Consider the following 20,829-nt stretch of genomic DNA (forward strand, 5'->3'; position numbering starts at 1 on the left):
ATCTGGCCAGAAGATGGTGGCTGTGTTTCAGGAGGAGGGAAATGAATATATTAGCAATCCAATTGAGCAAGTTGAAATTTTACTTTTGCATGTTGTCACTTGATCTCATTTTTAAAATTGTTGAAACTGTAAGAAGACAAGCCATTAATTTTAAAATGGTGCGAATAAGATCTAACTATATGAATAAAAGTTACTTTTTCAGTGCACTTTTAGTAGAACATACTAGAAWTCTCAGTAACATTAAGAAATTATTGCCCGCAAAGTAAGTTAATTAAAGATGGGTGAGTAACACCTGGTGTCCTGTCTGTTGGACGCTTTGATACCTTGTATGAAATCTTAGAGATGAGATGTAACCTTCCATCAGTCCGTGATGGTTTGTGCCACTGTGGGGAAAGTGGTGCCTGGTGTGGGTGCAGTGCTGTCCTTTGAGCTCATGTGCTTTGAGCTTCAGCCCCAAACCCGGCTCTCTCTCTCCTTAGGTCTTCAATGAAGAGATGGAAGGACAGGGAGACAAGCTGGACTGGCTCAACAGAACTGAACCTGAAGTGATTTTGGATAAAAGTGTCTGCCCTCGGGAAAAGGACGAGCTTTCTGATAGCCTGCAGTCCCTCAATGTGAGGTGGAATAAGGTATGTCTGTCTGCAGCAGTGCCTACCTATGGTTGGAAAAGAGTGTTTGGAATGGCTGGTTTCCTTGCCATCTGGATGCAACGTGCCAAAGATACCTTGGAAGCCGTGTGTGGTTGTGCATGTTGAGGAACTGTGACCGCAGGCGTGGATTTCTAACCTGTGTCCACTTGAAGATMCTGGTGGAAATGTATCCATAGGCATGAATTCTCCACTGCTTTGGGTGTTTTATTTTATATTAGCTTTCTTTTAAAGAGGTGATTGAAAATATTTCTTTTTTTGAGGCAAACCATAAGACAATAATTTGAAATTGAGTGTGTCAGAATAAGTATTTGCTTTTTAAGAAAACTGAATGATTGCAACTGCTAAGAAAGAAAATAAATGAAGGTGAGGGAAGGTTGCATGAGGAAAATACGTGATCCATTCGTTGGAATTCCTCCTGCATTTAAATGGTAAAAATCAGAATCTGTATTGAACCCCTTGGTCTCAGTGACAAGTATGCGAGAAGAAAATCTCTCACTTGTTGGAGTGAAAACAGTGTTTTTTTTCCCAAGGAGAACCTGGAGATCCCTATGAAAAAGAGATTGAAATTATTTGATATTACTGGTATGGGTAAAGTGTGGATTTCTGGGAGGTAAGAAATAGAAAAAGGAACTGTTGATAATTCAGAGAATGAAAAGTTTATTTCTTACCCATTCAGTCATTCCTTTGTATTTTATATTTATTCTCTACCTCTTCAAAGTTATAGGGATTTTTTTTCTTCTCCAGTAGGGACTAGTGATAACATTATTTATTTAAATTTAATTCCCTATCTCTCTGCCACCTTGTCCCTGATGACCAGAAATCATGTGGAGTGGGTCTTGTACACCTTCAAAAAGCATTCAAATTAGACTTCAGTACATGGACAGTAAAAAAAAAAAAAAAAAAAAAAAATTCAACAGCCTAACTACAAAAAATCATTTATTTCACTCTAAGTTTTAGGTAGGAAATCAGAGGGTAGTGAAATGACACTCTTCAATGCCATTGCAGCAAACATAATGCAGAATATTTAAAATGATGTAGTAAATGATTATTTTTTGCTGTTAATGTAGCGTTTCTTACTGTTTTTGTTCCTCTCCTTGCTGGACTGTAGGTTTTCAAAGAAGTGCCCGACAGACTGAGGAAGCTGGAGGTGCTTGTTGAGCAGCCTCACCTCGCAGTGCCCAGGAAGCGTTCTGGTGAGTGCTCCTGACGGTGAATCCTGCGTCCTGGTGGTTGTCCAAAGACAGCCAAAAAGGAACTCCCCTTTTTTAATTCTTTTTTTTTTTTTTTTCCTGAACTTAAAGTGGAAATAAGAGATGTTGCCCATTTGTGTCTTCTGCACTTGCCTTCAAGTAACTGGAGAAAAATCAGAGGGACCACAGGGTTGAGGTGCTCTTTGGGTTCCTCCTGAGTTTTTGAAGTGCAGGAGTGTTTTGGTAAAGCTGAGATGTCCTGATCAGCTGCTGCTGCACCAGGCAGAAAATAAAAGCCAGAGTAGCTGTGTTTGAGAGAGCCTGCCTTCCTATGGGCTGTGCCTTGTGGCCGTGGTTTTTAGCAGCTGAGACCTCATTGAGGCTTTTCCTGCAGTTAAGTGTTTGTAAAGTGTCTCCTGCATACAGATTCTCTGCAGTGCTGTATAAATAAAAGGTCATTCTGTATCGTCTGGCTCAGAAAGGGCACAGAAAAAAAAAAAATCTTTCTCCTAGCTACTTATTTTCCTGAATCTTGTCAAAACGTAGTGTCTTTGTGACAGCTTTCCTGGAATCAGATGCCAAAACTAGTAAGTTCTTTCAAAAGTAACTGGAAGCAGTCCAGTTACAGATAGTAGAAGTAGATGCACAGATGTCCTTTTTAGAAAACCAAGTTAAAAAAAGGACAGCACTTGCCCAGAAGAATTTATAGCTTGAACTTAAGTAAACTAACTTTAAACAACTATTAATTGGTAGTGGCAAATTAAATTTTAAGGTGAAAAATCCTTACATTTTTACAGTGACAAATTACAGTAACAGCTTTTTAAAACTATTTCAGCTTGGTTTCTTTTGCTCATGCARTCTATTTGCTAAGTAAAGGTACTATCTTTTACTGCGTGAGGCAAATGTGTCTGTGCAAAAGYTTGATTTAACTTAGCATTTTCTTGGAGCAAGAACACTGTCAGGAACAGCTTCTAGAGAAAATCTTGCTGCTTCACTTAAGCTTGGCAGTGYCAAGTTGAAGGGGTGGATGCAGCTGGGCTGAACGTCCAGGACTCTGCCTCTTGTAAGACAGCTGGGTATTGCAAAGCCTGGGGAGCATCTTTGTGCTTAAACTACTCCTGGGCTGAGGATTGGGGAAAACTTTGCACCAAACAGTGCAGGAGAGAGAGGTAATTTTAGACACTTAGCTCARGGGAAATAATGGCTTTGTATTCCCGATAGGGATTAGGTGTTGCTGTTCATTCACATAGTGGTTAACTTCAATCCAGGGATTTAAATGCTGTTGTGTTATTGGAAGTTGTGTTTTCTTTTGGTTGTGTTGTATTACATCCAAATTACTTGAGAGACTCTGTCATGCAGTAAAATAATTGTTAGCTTAAAAAAAAAAAATGAAATGAGACAGAGCGAGGAAGAAAGGGTGAGAGAGGAAAGGAGGTAGAAGGAATCTGTTTCTTGTGGCTTAGCTCCCGGTGGCTCTATAGATGCTGCTGCATATTTTAGGAGTTACAGGTCCCTTCCACATACATGTACCAAATTGTAGTTCTTGTAATACTGTGGTTACCCCTTCGGCTGTGATTTTTTTTTTTTCTTCCCCTCTTCTTAAATAAAACCTTAAAACTCTTGTTTATTGTTACAGATGTCCAAAAGGTGGTGCTAGTATCTTCTTCATTTGAAATTCCTGTTCAGGCTCAGCAGGCCTTGGAACTCTCAGCACCTGCTGATCTGGATAAAACTACAACCGAGCTGAGTGACTGGCTGATACTGATTGATCAGATGCTCAAGTCGAGCATAGTCACTGTGGGAAATGCTGAAGACATCAGTCGGACCATTTCACGAATGAAAGTGGGTGTTCTTGAGAAGACCTTATGCAAATTAACTTTTTTTTTTCCCCCTCTCCTTTTAACTATACAGTAGTTAGAAAATGGGGATCTGGTACATTGCTATAGTGAAGTAACAGCAAAGTTTTGTGTACAACATACTGTCTAGTAGGGAATTTCTTTCTCTTTCCCGACCTTCCCTSTGCTCTACTGTTTTTGTTTTTTAGTTAAATCYGSCTTTTYTTGTACTTCAAAATGACATTCTGATTCTCAACAGATAACAAAGGTGGATTTGGACCAGCGACACCCTCAGCTTGATTCTGTGTTTACGTTGGCTCAGAATTTGAAAAATAAAACTTCCAGTTCAGATGTTAGGACAGTGATTACAGAAAAATGTAAGTTCCACAATTCTGTGTTTGCAAATTCAATAGTTCTATGGTAGTCAATTAATCTGTATATCTTTCTCTTAAACTCTTGATTTTGCACCTAACTGAAGTTGTTTTTCTTATACATTGAAAGCGTGGCAGTTAAATGACTTTCACCATACCTCTCTAAAATTCATAGAAAAAAAAATCACTGCTATTTTTTTGACTGAAAAATATAAAAGGACAAGAGTAAATATTCTGACTGAAATTTGAGATTTACTTGAAATCCTTATCACTCGTCCTACACGTGTTATTTATTGATATTTAAAAAAAATATATTCTTTTTATCTTTGAGCTGTGGTGCACTGAAGAGATTATTATGTGGGATGAATGAATGCATAAACTCGGACTAACTTCATGTTCATTTTGTTTTTTTTAAAATCTTGACTGCGAGTTGGTGGATTTTTGTCACCGAYCAGCACTTTGCGATTCCAGTTGCGTTACCCAACAGTCATGCCCATAGAGGAGGAGATGTGAGAAGCGGGGTATCCTGCCATGCATGAGGCTTCCAGAACATTTTCTTTATGTATATGAAAGTTTTGCAGCCTGTCATGAAACATGGAAGAACTTAAAGCAGCCTTGATTTTTTTTTTTTTTTTTTTGTACCTTGTTACTCTGAATGCTGAAAACTGTTCTTATGTCCTACAAACTTAGGGGTCAGTTATATGTTGGTAGATGAAGCCTCATTGCTCTGAGAGCTACAATCACAGAAACAGAGGAAAGTTTCCTTACTTGAATCTTCCCTTATGATTGCTATGTGGACACTGGGGATTAAATAATTCTTCTCATCAGGGAGTCTTTCACATCTTTCCAACTTTGATACCAGCCTGGTGCTCTTGACTTCTTGACTGCTTTTTTTAGGGACCAACCTATTGAACCCAAGGACAGATTCTTAAGATAGYGAGAATTTAAATTCAGTGTTGTGTCCTGTTTTGCTGTAGGCTGGAGAGAAGGGAAATGTCAGCTTCAAAATAACTCTTAATTATGAGCAGTGAGTTGAAAGTGGTTTTAATTGAGGTGAGGTCAACCTCGGCTTTCAAAGGGAAAAATCTGCAACACAGTCAAGCAACATTCTTTCCGTGTAAACTTTCTTTATAACCTCAAATATCTATTCATTTCAGCCAAGTTGCTACTGAAGACAGCTGTTTCTCCAGGATGCTTCCTTCCTTGCAGGCTTGCAAGGAGAACTCAAACTCCTGGGAGGTTTCTCTCCATGGTTCCTTAGCCAGCTCAAAGCACTGCAGCGCTTTTTCCTTCTGCTGCTTTTTGTGAAATCACTGATCTCTTGCAGCAGCTGCTCATTTCCTTTTGAACACACTATTTATTAAAAGTAGTAACTTGTTAAGTGTGTGTGTGTATGTATAAAATTTTGGCTGTTAGGCATGCTGAAGCTCATTCTTCTGAATTCTTGTATTCAGTATGATCTATATCATACCTGAAAATTAATCTAAAACTTCCCTGTGGCTTGAAATTGCATCTGTGTATACACACGCACATGCAGTTATACATACATATGTATATGCAGAACTGTGTATATATGTTTACATACATATATTGTGTGGAGGGTGGGGAGGAAGAGAGAGCTGCTCTGGCCCTTGAGCTTGTCAGGCAGTCTGAGCGTGTTGTGGAGCTGTGCAGAATGCTCTTAAATGCARTCTTTAAGGAGAGGAGAGCTTCCTAAGCAGATGAAGCATAATGACTTTGAATGCTCCTAAAAGGTTTTTAAAAAAGGTAATGGTAAAACCTTAACATTTTTGCTTTGTGAAAGATTAAAGTGCCTTGAGTTTCAAGTATGTTAGCTTTCAGATACACAAAGCAAAGTGACATCCTAGCTGGTAAAATAAACATGAGTTGTTTTACATATTGCCAAACCTGTTGCTGCCAGCCATATAGGAATTCAAGATAGACATAAAAGTACATAACACTGACTTCTAATAGAAAAATGAGATCAATACTATCCACTGTTCAGTGGAAATTGAAAAGGAAGGAACTAACAATTCCTGTAGCACCTGGCGCTCAAGGTGCTGCCCTCAATGTGTTCCTGCAACTCACAAGCTTAGCCAGGGTAGCGACTTTCATCTCTCTATCTGTGAAGTTCCTAAATACAAAAGTCTAGGTTTGTCAGAAAGGAGCTTTCTGCTTGTTTTTAAAACTAAGTGCTTAYGTGAGTGAATAAATGAGGCTTGCATTTTCCTGCCAGTAACAAATAAAGCTGCCGTTAGTTTARTTTAGAAGTTCTCTTTAAAAATCAATATTGCAACGTGCCCCAAAGTAGGGGTTAAAGTCATGCAACACATTGGTGCGATGACACGAAGTGACCTGATGAGAGCCGCTTGCGGGAGCGCCGAGAGGGGCTTGGGGCTGTGCTGCAGGGCTGAGGCTCTGGGCGGCCAGCCTGCCGCCCTTGGCCTTGCGTTTTGGGAATGTTACCTCACTAAAGCGTTTCTTCATGTGTTAGGGTAAGATAGTAAAATAAAAATGGCACTTCTTTTGAAAATTCGGTCATTTAACAGCTGTACCTAAGAAATCCATGTTTTTGTTTTCCTCCTTTTCCTTACAATTTRGTTTTCATTCTTTTGTTCTAGCAATATAATGTGCTGCTGCTAACTGTTGTGGCAGGTAATAGGGAAGGCCTGCTATTGACTGCCAGGCAATGCCTTCTGCCCTGCATTTTTAATGACCTATAACKCTTAAGGAAAATCTTTAACGCTGTTCACCTCTCTGTGAAAGGCAGGCTTAGGGCTTTCCCTGACACGCCAATTTTCGCCTCCCTGCTCTTGCCACATTGTCTTTTTCACCCTTTRCTTAGTAAAGGTGAAAGGCTGGTGTGATTGAACGTGTAATGTAACTCCCCTTACTGAGAGATAAACATGATACTTGAAGGAAGGGGATGTGATCAATAACTTTCCAGTTGTGCTGTAAAAACTACTTAACTTCAGCCTGTAAAAACTCGCGGTGAAAGGGAAGTATTAAAGCAGGTTGGTACTCATGTGTTTCTGACTTAGCCCAAGCTGTGGAGCAGGAGCTTCAGCGCGCTGGTGGCAAACTACAATTTACAAACCCTGTGTAAACTACACGGGGCTAAACAGGGTTTTATTGGTTCATTTATACTCTTTTCAGCTACAGCGGTGCAGAGGTGACTTGCTGGTCTAGCAAACCTCAGATTTGCTGGTGTGTACTGTAACTTGTGCTCCATGAAGCCCTGCCTTTGCTTTCCTGTATAGTGGAGCTGTGGTCAACCTCCTGCCGCCATGCACCTTCTTGAAGAGTAAAAAATCATGGGTTTGAAACCTCCCCAAATACGTGTGGCCTTGAGCTTGCCTGCTTGAACACRGCCAGCCAAACCGCTGCGGTGCCGTGTGCTTCGGGGAACGGAACAGCTCCCGGGGGGCTCTGGAGCCGCAGCTCCCGGGGGGACCCTTTGCCGGCTGGTTGCTCCGCGGTGGCGGCTCCTCGGCGCCGGTGCTGACTCTGCCTTGTGCCCGCAGTGGAGAAGCTGAAGAGCCAGTGGGACGGCACCCAGCACGGCGTGGAGGAGCGGCAGCAGCAGCTCCGGCACATGCTGGCCGACAGCGTGCGCTGGGACGAGCAGAGGCAGCACATGGAGCGCCTCATGGAGCACGCCGAGCTGCGCCTGCGCCTGCTCCTGCAGGCCCCCAAGGAGCCGCTCGCCAAGCAGGCTGCGGACAACAAAGTAAGGCCTCCRTGGGTGTGTGTGTTCATCCGGGGCTCCTGTCTGTTTTTCCCCTCTTTCCCACCCTCCAGCGCATCAAGCTGTGTCATAAAAGATTTAATTGTAAAATTGATTTGGTAATCCTTTCTCTTTTAAGGAGTAATATGCTGTAAATGCTTTCTCTCTTCCCGCCACTTTTCTTCCTTCTCTCCACCTTCGTCCCCTAGTCAGACTCCTGGGAATCGTTTTAGGGGGTAGGGAAACCGGTGGCACGTGTGCCTGGTGTGTGTCTTCTTAGTAAAGAGTGTAATTTAAGTCAATACAGGAGCAAATAAATGATCTAATGCAGAAAATGTGAGCCTCAGACTGCTAAAACTTTATTAATGCAGTCACAGGATACAGCATATATTACTTCATAAAAASCTACTAATGATAGTAAGTAAATTCAGGGATAGACTAAAATACCTAAAAAAATCTTCATTTTCACTTCTGATGGGTCCCTTGGACATGTTTAGCACTTTTTTTCCCCAATCTTTGCTCTTTATGTCAGAGCAAACCTGCTGTGATAAATCAATAAGTCTGATGTCCTTTGTTCCAAGGTCTGCAGGAAAAAGGACAGGCTCTAGGAGACAGAGGCTGAAATGAAGAGGGAATTCAGTGAGGAGAGGCTCTTACCAATGCTGCAAGGAACAGGCTGTAATAGATCTTAAAACCCAGTCACAGAAGGACAAGATAGGAATGCAGCTGGGTATGGAAAGAAGCAGAGAGATGTGGTCATGAGATTCCCTCACTGAACTATTGCCCTATTTTAGTAAATAGTAAAATTGCTTGCTTTTCACTGGCTTTATTTAACGTTAGAAAGGGGCTATTAGGACTGTCTGCTTACTTTTTTAATTAAAAAACAACCGTTGTGCAAGCATACAGTACAGAGTACATACAATATAAGTGAAAAATATAAAACCTGAATGTGTGTGTGTGTGTGTATATATGTACACATAAAAAAAAAAAAAAACATACTTTTCCCCAGAGTTAGAAATATCTCAAGAAGGCTGAGCTATGTTATGAATATCCTGCTACAATAAATGACCATATTTGACCTGTTTCTTCATTATAAAAAAAAAAAAAAAAAAAAAAAAAATCCTGCAGCACACTTAATTTATCTCACATATAGCTCATGGTAGTATCACCGTTCATATATTTTAAACTTACTCATTCTGCTCAAAACAGAGAAGCACTTTTGCTTCCATTACCAGTTAAACACAGACATATTTTTGAAATTTCATTTGTAGTTCTGAAAAGCATTATTTTCCTTGTTTATTTGTGAAGTGATTGGCTCATTATCAGGACACTRGTTTCTAGTAGTTCTTCGTTTTAAGAAGGGGAGTATGTTCTAGATGAGATATATACACATTTATTGCAAAAGTTCTAGTATGATGAAATGTATAATATGTGAAATAGTCTGATTTTAATTTTGTTCAGGTGTCTCATTCTGAATTTTCTTTTTCAGATGTTAGTTCAGGATTTGCACAGAGGCGACATCACGGTAGCTGCATTCAATGACCTTTCCAATAAACTTCTTCGGGAGTATCGAGATGATGACACGAGGAGGGTGAAGGAAACCACTGACCAAATGAATACTTGTTGGGTTAATCTGAACCAAAGGTAATTAGGAAGTTTTGCACTGTATGTAGCTCTTCCTTAAGTGTCAGAAATAACAGGATACAGATTTATGTATATTAATTTCTCTGTATACTTAATTTTTCTGCAGTTTCAGGGTTAGCGCAGATCAATAGTCAATTATAGTGAAGCTGTTTTGAAGTTTGCTTGTGATGGAGATTTGCACAGTTCATCATGGAAGCCTCCTAATGACTTCCAATTCCTGCTTAAAAAGAGAAAAAAAATCTCAAAAAGGTACTTTCACAGAATCACAGAATATTCAAGGTTGGAAGGGACCTCTAGAGACCATCTAGTCCAACCCCTCCTGCTCCAGCAGGGACACCCAGAACACGGGGCACAGGGCGGCATCCAGGTGGGTTTGGAAGATCTCCAGAGAAGGAGACTCCACAGCCTCCCTGGGCAGCCTGTTCTTTTGTAGTTCCTTATTTTTGATGTGACAGTGGTTTATGTGAGCTTTATGTGAATTGTTTTCTGGTTATTTCCACTGAGAGATGAGAAACAAAAGAAACAAAACTTTATACAGCTCATACAGTATGATGATTTGAGGTAGAATAAAATTGTGTTGATCTCTAGGTGTTTTGAGACATCCAAGACAGACTTTTGAAGGATTAAAAAAATCCATTATTATTCAATGCGATGTGCACAGTTGTTTTCATTTTTTTTTAGCCAATGTTGAATAGACGGTGGGAAAAGCCCTGGTGCACAATAAGGTTTCCTCAGCTCTTCATGTTTTCTCTCTGAAGTGGCCCGCAGGGGTGCACTTGTCTCCTGAAGTGGCTGTTCCAGATCACTCATTTGCATTAAGACTGGGGACTGGAATGTGTTCTGGCTCAGATCCTCATCCTTCTTATCAGAGCACTGCAATATTATTTCAAAAATGTCTTTATCTGGATTTCTGTCACAGTGGCATCTGGGGATGAAGACGGAATAGGAGGGTGAGGAGAAACAACTACTTGTTGGTTAGTAGTAACAGCAGACTACTGTCATTCAAGTTCAAACTTCCCAGTGCTTTTTGGTAGAGACAGCATAAAACTGCTCACCCAACTCAGGACAGGGGCCCAGAAGGAGCTGTGGGGACTCCTGCCTGGAATCCTGTATGGCTTCTATAGCCATAGCCTTTTATTTGTATTTGCAGTAAAATGCTTTAAAGTTCCCCTCTGTTCTGCCAATACCTAAGCCTTGGAGAGTGAAGGAAGGGTCCTTCTTCATCTGGGAAAATCGCAGTCCTTAATAGCACTCTAATAGCACTATCAGGCGGGCTATAGCCATGAAGCTCAAAATTGAATCAGCTCATTTTAAAAACATAGGCATTAAGGAGGTAAAGCACGCCTTCTTGATGCAGTATAATTTGGGTATGCTATCCCATGGCTATTTGTGTTCCACTTTGGTGTTTCAGGATGAAACTATCGTAATTCCCTCTGTGTTTGCTGTCTCAGAAGTGGACTGCAGTTGTTGTCCAGTCAGTCCCAAATGTTTTTCTTGACTTTCCCTTGATCTCATACTTGCRTGTATTGCAGGTTTTTAGTTCATATCTGAAAAATAATGGAGTGGAACTGAAAGCTTAAAGCACTAACAGGAAAACTTAAGTAGGAGAAGTAGGTGTTTTGTTTTTCTTGGGCATATTTTGACTAACAGAATCAGCCTAGACCTTGTTGCCCATCACCGCATTCAGTGTTGTGTGGGACACTGCAGGTTCTCCTTATGACCAAAAGTTCCACAGGAACTTAAGGAAAAATCTCTTCACAGTGAGGGTGMCAGAGCCCTGGCACAGGCTGCCCAGGGAGGTTGTGGAGTCTCTTTCTCTGGAGGTCTTCCAAACCCACTTGGATGCAATCCTATACCACAGGCTCTAGGTGACCCTGCGTGTTCYGGGGGGTTGGACTAGATGATCTCTAAAGATCCCTTCTGACCTTAAGGATTCTATGATTTTATGTTAATTCTTACCTCCTGGGAAGAGCTTCTCTCCTTTGGGAGTGTTCTGATTGTGCCAGACTTATCTGAGAATTGAGTCACCCTTGTTGGCAGGGCAAATAGTCCGTCTGCAGTACAGACCTCCCCATCATCTCCTGTTGGTGGCCTTTACTGGAGTGACATGAAAGTATCTGGRTCTGCTCTCTGGAAGTGCTCCTCACTGTTGTTCTGCAGATCCTCTTTTACACCATTCATATGATCTGGAACATTAGTTGTAAACCTGGTAATTCATGCTACTGGAATGCAGATTTACAGAATGGACTGATTTTTCTCTTTAGTTCAAGCGTCGTGATAGCAGTGGGACTGTTACGGAATTTAAATCTGTAATTTCAACTAAGCACAAAGTTTGATTACTTAAAACTTGAGAATTAGAGAAAACATTCTTGAATGAATGTTATTAGGTATAACATTCAAGTTGTCCTAATCCCTGTCTTACATCAGTGCTTACACTTGGAGATCTAGGTCACTTTTAATGTGTTTCATCCTTTGGGGCTTCTCTGGTGTYTTTTGAAGGTCACCTTTATTTTCAGCCTGTTCTTCCCATTGCCGCTCCTGTTTTTCSACCTTTGGCCTTCATCCCCTGCTAGGGAAGAAATTCCCTGCAGAGGGGAGAGAGTTTTGAAGTGAGAGCTCCTGCTTCTACTTTGTGGTGCCTTTTTTTTTTTCCCCTCTCCCTTTTTCTCTCCTTTTTCTTGGTATATTAGAATGCTCCGGTTTTTCAGCTGCTGCTTTGTTGTTATTTTAGCCAATATATCTATCAAAACAGTTTGTTATCCTCAGCACACTTTTTTTTTTCCTCCTCTCTTCCCTCTCCATGGTGGCCGGAGCGTTTCAGAGCCCCAGGGGCGAGAGCGAAGCCTTCTTGCCCTGCCAGCCCTTTGCTGGTGGCCAAAGCCTGGGCAGCCTGGGAAGTTAGGAAGGATCCAAGCAGGCTCACTCTGCAGGAAGCAATGATTAACACATGGCATAAGCCCAACCCTTTCTAAATTGGGGTTCGCAGCACTGGGTCGTTGCAAGCTGCCTCATGAAAATTCATTTGGCTGCGTTAATGCTGAAGAATGGAAGACTGACAGAATTGGGGTGGCATCAAATTTCCTTRCTGCCCTTGAAGGAGAACAGCTTTGCCTTACATCTGTCTCTTCTTATGATGTGCCAATAAACTAAACTGCCAGTTTAGAAACATCCTTTTGAATGATACCAAACACCTGCAGCTTTTTATTTTATTTTTTTTTCCAAGAACATTTTAAGCTRTTAKTGAAGATCTTGATTTTGAATGCAGWGAGTCTGTAATACTGCTGAGCAAAACTGTCACCACAATATGGAAAGCAGAAAACAAACTTAAGGAGAATGTGAGAAGGCAGAATGCAAATACATTGAGTATGTCTGGAGAAATCTGTTCAGTTCTTTCCAGAATATCAAATGCAGAGTATTTTGGCCTTGTTTAATTTGAAAATAAATATTACTTTACCACTGAAATCTTATAATACGATTGAAATAAAGTTGACTTCCTGATTGTTTAGCCACAGTGTTCCAGATAGTAGCTGGAACTACTTCACTACAGTGTGCTGGGGGAACAGCTGGATTTTTTTGGGTTGTGGTTTGGAAAAAGGGATATCGCTAAGAAGTAGTAGCCTCAAATGGATGAAAAGCAGTAAAAGACTTATATATATATATATATAAAATCTTTTATGAAATGAAATCTGTACTATCATCTAGCTGACATCTTTTGAAGAACCTTTTTAAGAATGTTCATCTTGGACTAACTATATTGACTGTCATAGTGATAATGTATTATACAGTATGAGTAGTCGTGTCAAAAGTCTTTGCTTTTAGCAGCGAGCCAGGAATCATTTTCCTTAGTACTTGAACTAATACAGTATGTACTAATCTTAAGAAATGCTTATGCTAACTGTAAAAGAGAAAAAAGCTYCCACCCCTCAATCTTTCTACTCCATGTGATGTTTGTAGACGAGGATAAGCATTCACACATGGGAATAACACTTCTAGCAGTTGGAGTGGCATAAGGCCATGATCACAGTAGTCAAAAAGCTAGATTTTTAATGAGTAACTTATTTTCTTCCACATGCTTTTGTTAAAAGGGCTGTGAAATACATATCTTTATAGTTAAGATCATTTGTGGAAAGCTGAAGATGCAACAATGAGGGAAACGGGGATCTAAATAATGATAAAATAAGCCACGGTAGATGTACAGTTTCTAATGGAGAACTTGGGATTTATCTTTCAGTAGCTCCTTTATAATATGTGTAATGTTGGGTGTTATGGAAGAGAATTCTGATGCTTGTTGTCATGCTGTTTTCAGAGCTGTTGATAGGCAGAATTTCTTGGACACTGAGCTGAAGACAGTGCAGACCTTGCACAGGGATCTGGAGAGCTTCCTCAAGTGGCTTCAAGAGGCAGAGACGACAGTGAATGTCCTTGCAGACGCCTCCCACCGTGAGGCCGCTGCTCAGGACAGTGCCTGCGTAAGGGAGCTGCGGAAACAGATGCAGGTAAGAAAGTAAATGATGCTGYGGGTCTCATTTGCACTTCTCCTCTGTGGCAAATGTTACAAAGGGAAGCTGTCTAATAGAGGGGAGGGACCTGCAGCTTCTTTAAAGGTGTTTGAGAAGGGCAATTTAAGATTCAGAAGTGTGAAGACTTTTTCTTGCTCAGGTTTGAAATGCATATTCCAAAAGCCTGTCTGGCTGTCAGGGCTCTTCAGATTGCCTGGAGAGTGACTGTGTTCAGGAAACTTGTATCTGATTACACCAAAGCAYACCATGTGAGTGTCCAACTAAGCAGTTCAATATGGTTTCCTCCAGTGAAGTTTAAACCTGGGAAGTGCTGTCTCTGCATCTTCCTTATCTTTCCCTGCTTGCCTTCTCCCTGCTTTGCCAGTGAACTAAGTTTTGGTGCCCGGAGCTCCTTCCAGCTCTGAGCTTCCTTGGCAGATAGGCCACAGCGTGTGGAAACCCCAGGAATAACTGAGCGGARAATTAGATGTCCCCACTTAGGGGCCCTTCTCATGTGTGGACACCCTGGCTCATCTGAAATCCAGAAGGAAATGCCCTGCTCCCAGAGCAAGAAGCGCAGACCAAAGCAGGTATGGGGAGCGCAGCACCAGCTGCCCATTACTGCCTTTCCAGCCCCATTCCTGGGGGCAGAAGAGCCAGGGGCCGRCAGCAGTAGAGAGCCTGGAGCCCCGTCAGGTCTTCCTGGTGTCAGGAGAGGACTTGAGCTTTGCTGGTTAAAAGGATTTACAGTGTTTCTCTGGCAGAAACCCCCTGCTTACCTGATGTGAGTGCTGTTCATGCCTTTTCTTTCTCCTGAATGTTTTACTGCATTTTTTCCTCCTTTAATTAGCTCCACCTCTTGTTTAGTATAGTTTTTCTCTTTCAATATACACAAATTGGAAGGTTGGATTTCTGAAATGTTTCCTGTGGTCTGAATTCAAATTTTAATTAAAATATTGGTAAATTTTAATGAAAAATATCGGTAGTGCYGTTATTAACCTGAGCACGCCAGCACTGAATGTCTCATCCCCTTTGAATTGGGAGTTTCTGGTCAAGCTGTTCGCTCCAGGTAAGAGCAGTGTCCTGTGGAGGCTGCRGGGGGACGTGTTACCTGCCGCTGCCTACATGGGTGCCCCAGCCCGTGGGGAGCTCGTGTGTGTGGAGCCCACGTGGGCTCTGAGCTGCCAGGATGGCAGCACCGGGGAGTTAGTGGGATCCCTGCTGCCGGGAGCAGTGGCAGTGGGAGTGCTGGCAGGGATCAAGCGGGGCCACAGGGAGCTAACCGTGGGTGTTGGTGCCGCGCAGGCGTGTGGACCTCTTCATTACCCCCAAAAGCATTGCCTGCCTTCCGCGTAGCTGGTTGCTCTGGGGTGACGCGGTGGCTTTGCAGCACGCTGCCGCCCGCTGGACACGTGTGTGAGGACCTGGGTGGCTTGCTCGTGGCAGGTTGATTGCCTCCTCTTCGGAGCTGCAAGGTGGTCTAAATTGTTGGCCTGTGCTGTGTGAAGGGAGAAGAGCTGCTGCTCCACGGAGGGGTCTGTAAGCCTCTGTATGTCTGATATTCTCCATCTTCCACATGACCGTGTGCTCTGACACATCGTGCAGCAGACCAAGTGTTGTATCCGCTTAACTTACCTATGAAGCCACGTAATATTGTGAGCTTTTTTCTGTTACCAAAGAAGTTGTTGTGGGAGCTCATGCCACGCTGTCACAGCGCAATGGCTTCTGAGATGAACTTTTTTACTATAACAAMTTTTAATATGCTTTTAAATCTAACCAGAGACTTTCAAATCATTGTTTCAAAAAATGAGTGTTTCTGCTTTTAAACATTCGTCAGAGTGAATTTTTGAAACAAATTACAGCAAATTATAAATAAAAATCTAGTCCCTCTCCCCTGTGGTTTTAAGATAAAAACTGATTGAAGAAAGAAAATATACTGTTCTCTTCCCCCTTTTCAGTGATATATAACAACATTGCTCGTGGTTGTGCTTTGTTAAATAGTCCAAGAAATATTTCTTCCAAACTGAGCTGGTTGCAAGAGCAGTTCAGGGCTCTGTGCCCCTGCCCCTTGAGCCCCATGCGTGGAGGGAAAAGCTTCTTCACTGGGATTTCTGGCTGTGATTAAATCTGCAGCACGTAGAGCATAGTCCGTGGTGCTGTGCTTGGTGTTACGTGTCATGCACTTCCAGTGCAGCATCATCTGCTGAGCTGGCATCTCCATGTGGTGGGGCAGGTACCTTCTGTACCCGCTTGGTTGGCTGCAGTGCAGGTCACTCAAGAGCATCGGGGATGTGGGGACTAGCTCAGCCTTGCTTTGGCTTCCTTGCCTTCAAGGGTAAGAGCAGTGCCATGAAAATAACCCCAACTTAGAAGGTGGTAGAAGATGAAGCGGGTTTTGATTGTTGTTTATGGGAGGAAATTCGTGATTATAGCATCAATCTTTCTTAATGCATTAAATATCCAATTATTGCAGAGCATTTCGTGTTCTTGTCAGAGCATTCCAGTCTGTGTTGRTCACCATGTGCAGAATATGTAGCTTAAAAGAGGTTAAAGACTAATTTGAAGAAAGCTGCRGAAAATGAGGAATCAAATAACAGAAGGTAGTGCTGGGGTGACACTAGTGAAGCCCTTTGCCTCCAAAGACTCTCCGAGGTGAGATTTTAAAATAGAGAGTGAAGTTAATGTCCTGTGTCCTTAAAAYGATACCATGTTTAGTGCTGGAAAAAAATGGGGAGAGAACAGTGCAGAAGGAAAACAGGTGTGGTGGGAGCACTGATGGCAAAATTGTCCCAGTTCTAAAACAAGGTGGTAAGACCAGAGCGGGCTCGTGAAGATTTGGGAGGGAACCACTTCTAACTCGGTGTCCTCTCCGAAGAGCTGGTGCCCCATGGTGGGCCCGCCGGCGTGTGGGGCGCTGCCCGGTGAGCTGTGGGGCCTGCAGGGCCCGCGGCGCCCTCACTCCTCGTGATTGCTCCTAGCTGGAGCCTCCGCACGGGGCTGGTGGGTGGGCCACAAGGGTGTGAATGCCTGGTTAGGCAGCAGCACCATCACTGGTAGTGGTCTTTTCAGATTCCAAATTGAGGCAAAAACCTCGTATGTTTTAACATTATGGCGACATTAAGGAAAGGTGTTTAACCTAGAAGTAAACAGGTGAATTTTTATTTAGATCTGTATTCAGCAGATACTTTAAGCCTGCAATAGTAATGACCGTTATATCCTTGGTCTTGGGCTATGTATTTAGAGTCCTGCCAGGGAAACATTACGTGTCTGTTAGCAAGCCTAGGAGAGGGGAAGGGATCAAAGCTGCAGATTGAGCACTGGYGTAACAACTTCGTACTTTTCTCAATACCTGTTGATAATACATATATGTATGCATATACATACATTTATATATATTTTTCATTTAGTTTTATGTTCTGTTGGAGAAAGTGATTTTCAGACTTAGTGTTGTTTTCCCCTTGGGATCTTGGTGAAAACTACATTAATCCTCCTAATTAATTGGTGTGGTGAATATGTTCCTCTCCTCATGGAGCTGTTTTTAGGGTGGGTGCGAGAAGCCCCCGGGGCCTGCCGGCTTTGGCCGCTCTCCGCTCGCGTGCCGCCTGCCCGAGGGCTGTCGAGGCAGCTTCTCTGTCCTGCTGCGCTCCCGCTGTGCCGGCCCGGCCTCGCTGGGCGCCTGCCCGGCAGCCCCTCGCGCTCGCATTGAAGTGGCCGCGGGCGCCCTGAGCCGCGGCCGTGCCAGGTTGTGCCCCAGTGGGGCCGCACCTGGGGGCGCGTTGGCCGCGCGGCACCYGGAGCAGGGAGCGGGATGCAGGGCGCTTCCCTGCTCCTGAACGTCCTACTTCCCTCGGGAGGCTTGAGTAATACTGCTTTGTCATGGGAAAAGCATCGGAATGGTGCTCGCTGCCTCAGTTCAAAGCTGCTGGGAAAAGGGTGACACGTTTGGGTGCTTTAAATTTGTCAAAATCCGGCTCGTTCCTAGTAAGTCGCTCAGGAAAAGATTCTAATTGGGAACAGCTTCTGAAAAACATTCCTACTTTGCAGTGTGAGTGGGAATCCTTTGAGACTCCTTGGGCTAAACGGGCTTTGGGAGAGTTTCCGCAGGAGAGGCCGGCTGCCCCCCGCCGCTGCGCTCCCTTTTGTGCCGGCTGATCCCGCCGTGCCGCCCGCCCGGGGTGTCCCTCGGCTTCACTGCGGGGCCAGGAGCCCCGGGCTCCCCGCCCGCGCTCCCTGAGCCGGCGCGTTCCTGGCCGCGCGCAGAGCTCTGCCGGAGCCGCGTTCCCACTCGCAGCGGGAGCAGGAGCAGCAGCGGGAGCAGGAGCGGAGCGTCCTTCCCGGAGCGCTGGAGCCGCCTCCTGAAGGAATTCCTCCTGGTCTCCGCAGCTTTCCTGTGCTGATTAATAACCCCTTCTGGCTGCTCCGTGCCCTGCTGAGCGGTGGCTGCGCCCGCCTGCTCTGCAACTTGCCTCGCTYGCAGCGCCGGCGGAGCTGCGGAAACCTTGGAAAAGCTCTGCAGCCTTGTGCCCGCTTTCCTCGTTTGTGCCTTGGGCTTGTTTTGCGGGAGGAACTTATGCGGTATCAGCCTCCTCTGCCTTTGAGTCGTGTAAAGCCTGTAGCTCTCCAGAGCAGTCCTGGAAGAGAGCATGCTCAGATTGCTGGCAAATCATTGCCCAGTGACCGGGAGGAAATGATAGTGGCTCTTCATTTATAATGCAAATTCTGAGGTGTCTGCACAAGTGTGGCAAACTTAAAATGATGGCCGTGGTGAGATCGTCTCTGCAGAAAGTTGTGGTGTTGTTGCATCGCTTGCAGAGGATGGCGGTTTCCTCCCCGCGCTACCAGAAGCTCTGCAAGGTAAGAAGATACGGGATTGGGGACTACCTAGAGCTGGCTCCCTTGTCYCCCTCAGATAAAAGGGGAAAACGTCAGAGAGTAGCACGGGTGGCAAAAGTATCTAAGGTGTACAGTGTGTGTGTTGAAAGCTGAAATGTTCTCCAGTGTATGTTTCATTAAAGAGTGCAATTTATTTTTTAAAAAAGGTGCTTTTAAAATGTGCCACTGTGTAGCTGACAGGATGGCTCTCTGGCTGCCCTTTAAGTAGGTCTGGAAAGAAACTGTTAACATTCAGTTATCTTTTATAAAGTGTTGCTACATCATTTTTTGAAAGGGATTGGTTAATTCTTGATAAATATGTTACTTTAACTCCCGACTAACTGTTGTGCAGAATAGCTGTGTTTTTTTAATTCCAGGCTCAATGTTTTTGCTTTTGAATTCATGAAACTTTTTACTAGGAATGTGAGTTCATTAGACTTAAGTATGTAGCTGTGTAATTTGGACCTTGCCTGCCTATATCTATAGAGTTTTTCCACAAATCAAAATGAGAAGTTGTTGCATGAAAAACATGTTGACATAGTCAACTCCTCATATTAATGTTGTTGTCATTTTTGGAGCTCTTTGAGATCCTGCCAGGGCTGTATTACTGGTTTGTATTTTGCACAGGTACAGTAGTTAAAAACTTAAGTACTGTAGTAATCTAAGCTGCCTGGTGGAAGTCTCTTCTTTTTTTTTTTTTTTTTTTTTTTTTTAAATAAAACAGGTTGGTCATTTGCCAGATATAAAACCAGATATAAGGTGAGTTAAGACTGTCACTTGTGTTGGTGCCTGTGTGGAATGGTCATGATATGATGTATTATTTGACCTTAATATACAGATCCTACTTTATAGCTTTGGGAAATATAAAATTTTTGCTTCCCTTACTTAAACACAAAAAAACGCAGGTAGTTTCATCGATGGACCTAAATCTGAGTTGTGTACAAGATAGGTAAACCAAAGTGCATGACCATAATCATCAATCCATTCTTTCTTCCAATAAAAGAAAGATGATGCTTCTGTAACTATCATATTTGCATCGGTCTGAAATGTGTTTTATGTAAGGACTGGTATGAAAATGAAACCAAGTAAAAGACTCCCTATCTTTCTGGTAGGGTCTGAGGGTAAGGAGAGGCATCCCAGAGTATACTGGATTTATAATTTCCTTTATGAACTTGGCTGTTGTGGCATGTTGGGAACAGCCATGGCTTTCAGAAGACTTTTTCCAAGGTGTTGCTGTTTACAAAGCTGCAATAAGAGATGTGTCTTCATTATGAAGAATACTTGTGAGAAGCTGTTCAGTGGCGTGCGTGCGAGCAGGGCTGCCTCGGGGCTCCCGGCTCCGTCAGTCTGTGCATAAACAACTCTGCTTTTGTCAACAAGACAGTCTTTCCTATTAAAGACATGGTCAGTTTTATTTTCAAAAATGCTAGTAATACATAAGTGCATTAAAGCCCCTTTAGTTACGTTTTTGTGTATAAACTCGTTTGTGTATAAACTCATTTGTAACAGTGCTTGTCAAGCAGGAGCTGTTTCCTGAATCTTGTACTAATTATTATCAACTAATTAGAGTGAAAACCTACCAAGTAGTTATCTATTTTGCTGAGTTCAAATCTACCCAAGCGATATTAAAAATCKTCTCCAAAGCTGCTGCTTATAGGTATTCTCTCTAAGAAGCCCTGCAGTGCTAGCCCTGAGGAGCTGCGTGTGGCTTAGAGCTGGGCTGGTTTTTATTTGGATCCCTGGAAAGGCCGCCCTGCGCTGCCTGGCCTTGCCGAGGTGCTCTGCACAGCTGAGCCGCAGGTACAAGTGTTGTCTGTCTGTGGAGTCCCTCATGGAGGGGGAAACGAGGAATCCTACAATCCCAGCCGCTTCCAGCAGGTGTCAATGCAAGGCAGTGATATATGGGAGGCTGCTGAGGCAAATGTTAACGCTTAGAGGAGAAAATGGTATGAAAATTGCAAATTAAAGGCAGCTCCAAACGATATCCTTACTTGCACTCTGATTCAGTGCTCTGGGTGCTCTTGACGTCTGACGTTGCACA

General features: G+C 43.2%; 1 protein-coding gene across 1 annotated transcript in view; it reads left to right on the top strand.

Moving 5' to 3' along the window:
* UTRN (utrophin) overlaps nucleotides 1-20,829 on the top strand; it is a 344,252-nt gene that overhangs the window by 144,771 nt on the left and 178,652 nt on the right. Inside the window, exons 44-50 of the mRNA XM_026044733.1 lie at nucleotides 480-629; nucleotides 1,759-1,843; nucleotides 3,477-3,682; nucleotides 3,935-4,052; nucleotides 7,571-7,776; nucleotides 9,263-9,417; nucleotides 13,724-13,913. Of these exons, the coding sequence (XP_025900518.1) occupies nucleotides 480-629; nucleotides 1,759-1,843; nucleotides 3,477-3,682; nucleotides 3,935-4,052; nucleotides 7,571-7,776; nucleotides 9,263-9,417; nucleotides 13,724-13,913 (1,110 nt within the window). The remainder of the gene's footprint in view (nucleotides 1-479; nucleotides 630-1,758; nucleotides 1,844-3,476; nucleotides 3,683-3,934; nucleotides 4,053-7,570; nucleotides 7,777-9,262; nucleotides 9,418-13,723; nucleotides 13,914-20,829) is intronic.

The sequence above is a fragment of the Nothoprocta perdicaria genome, unplaced genomic scaffold (genome assembly GCF_003342845.1).
Source record: "Nothoprocta perdicaria isolate Ctin4 unplaced genomic scaffold, notPer1 scaffold_38, whole genome shotgun sequence".
NCBI classification, from domain to species: domain Eukaryota; kingdom Metazoa; phylum Chordata; class Aves; order Tinamiformes; family Tinamidae; genus Nothoprocta; species Nothoprocta perdicaria.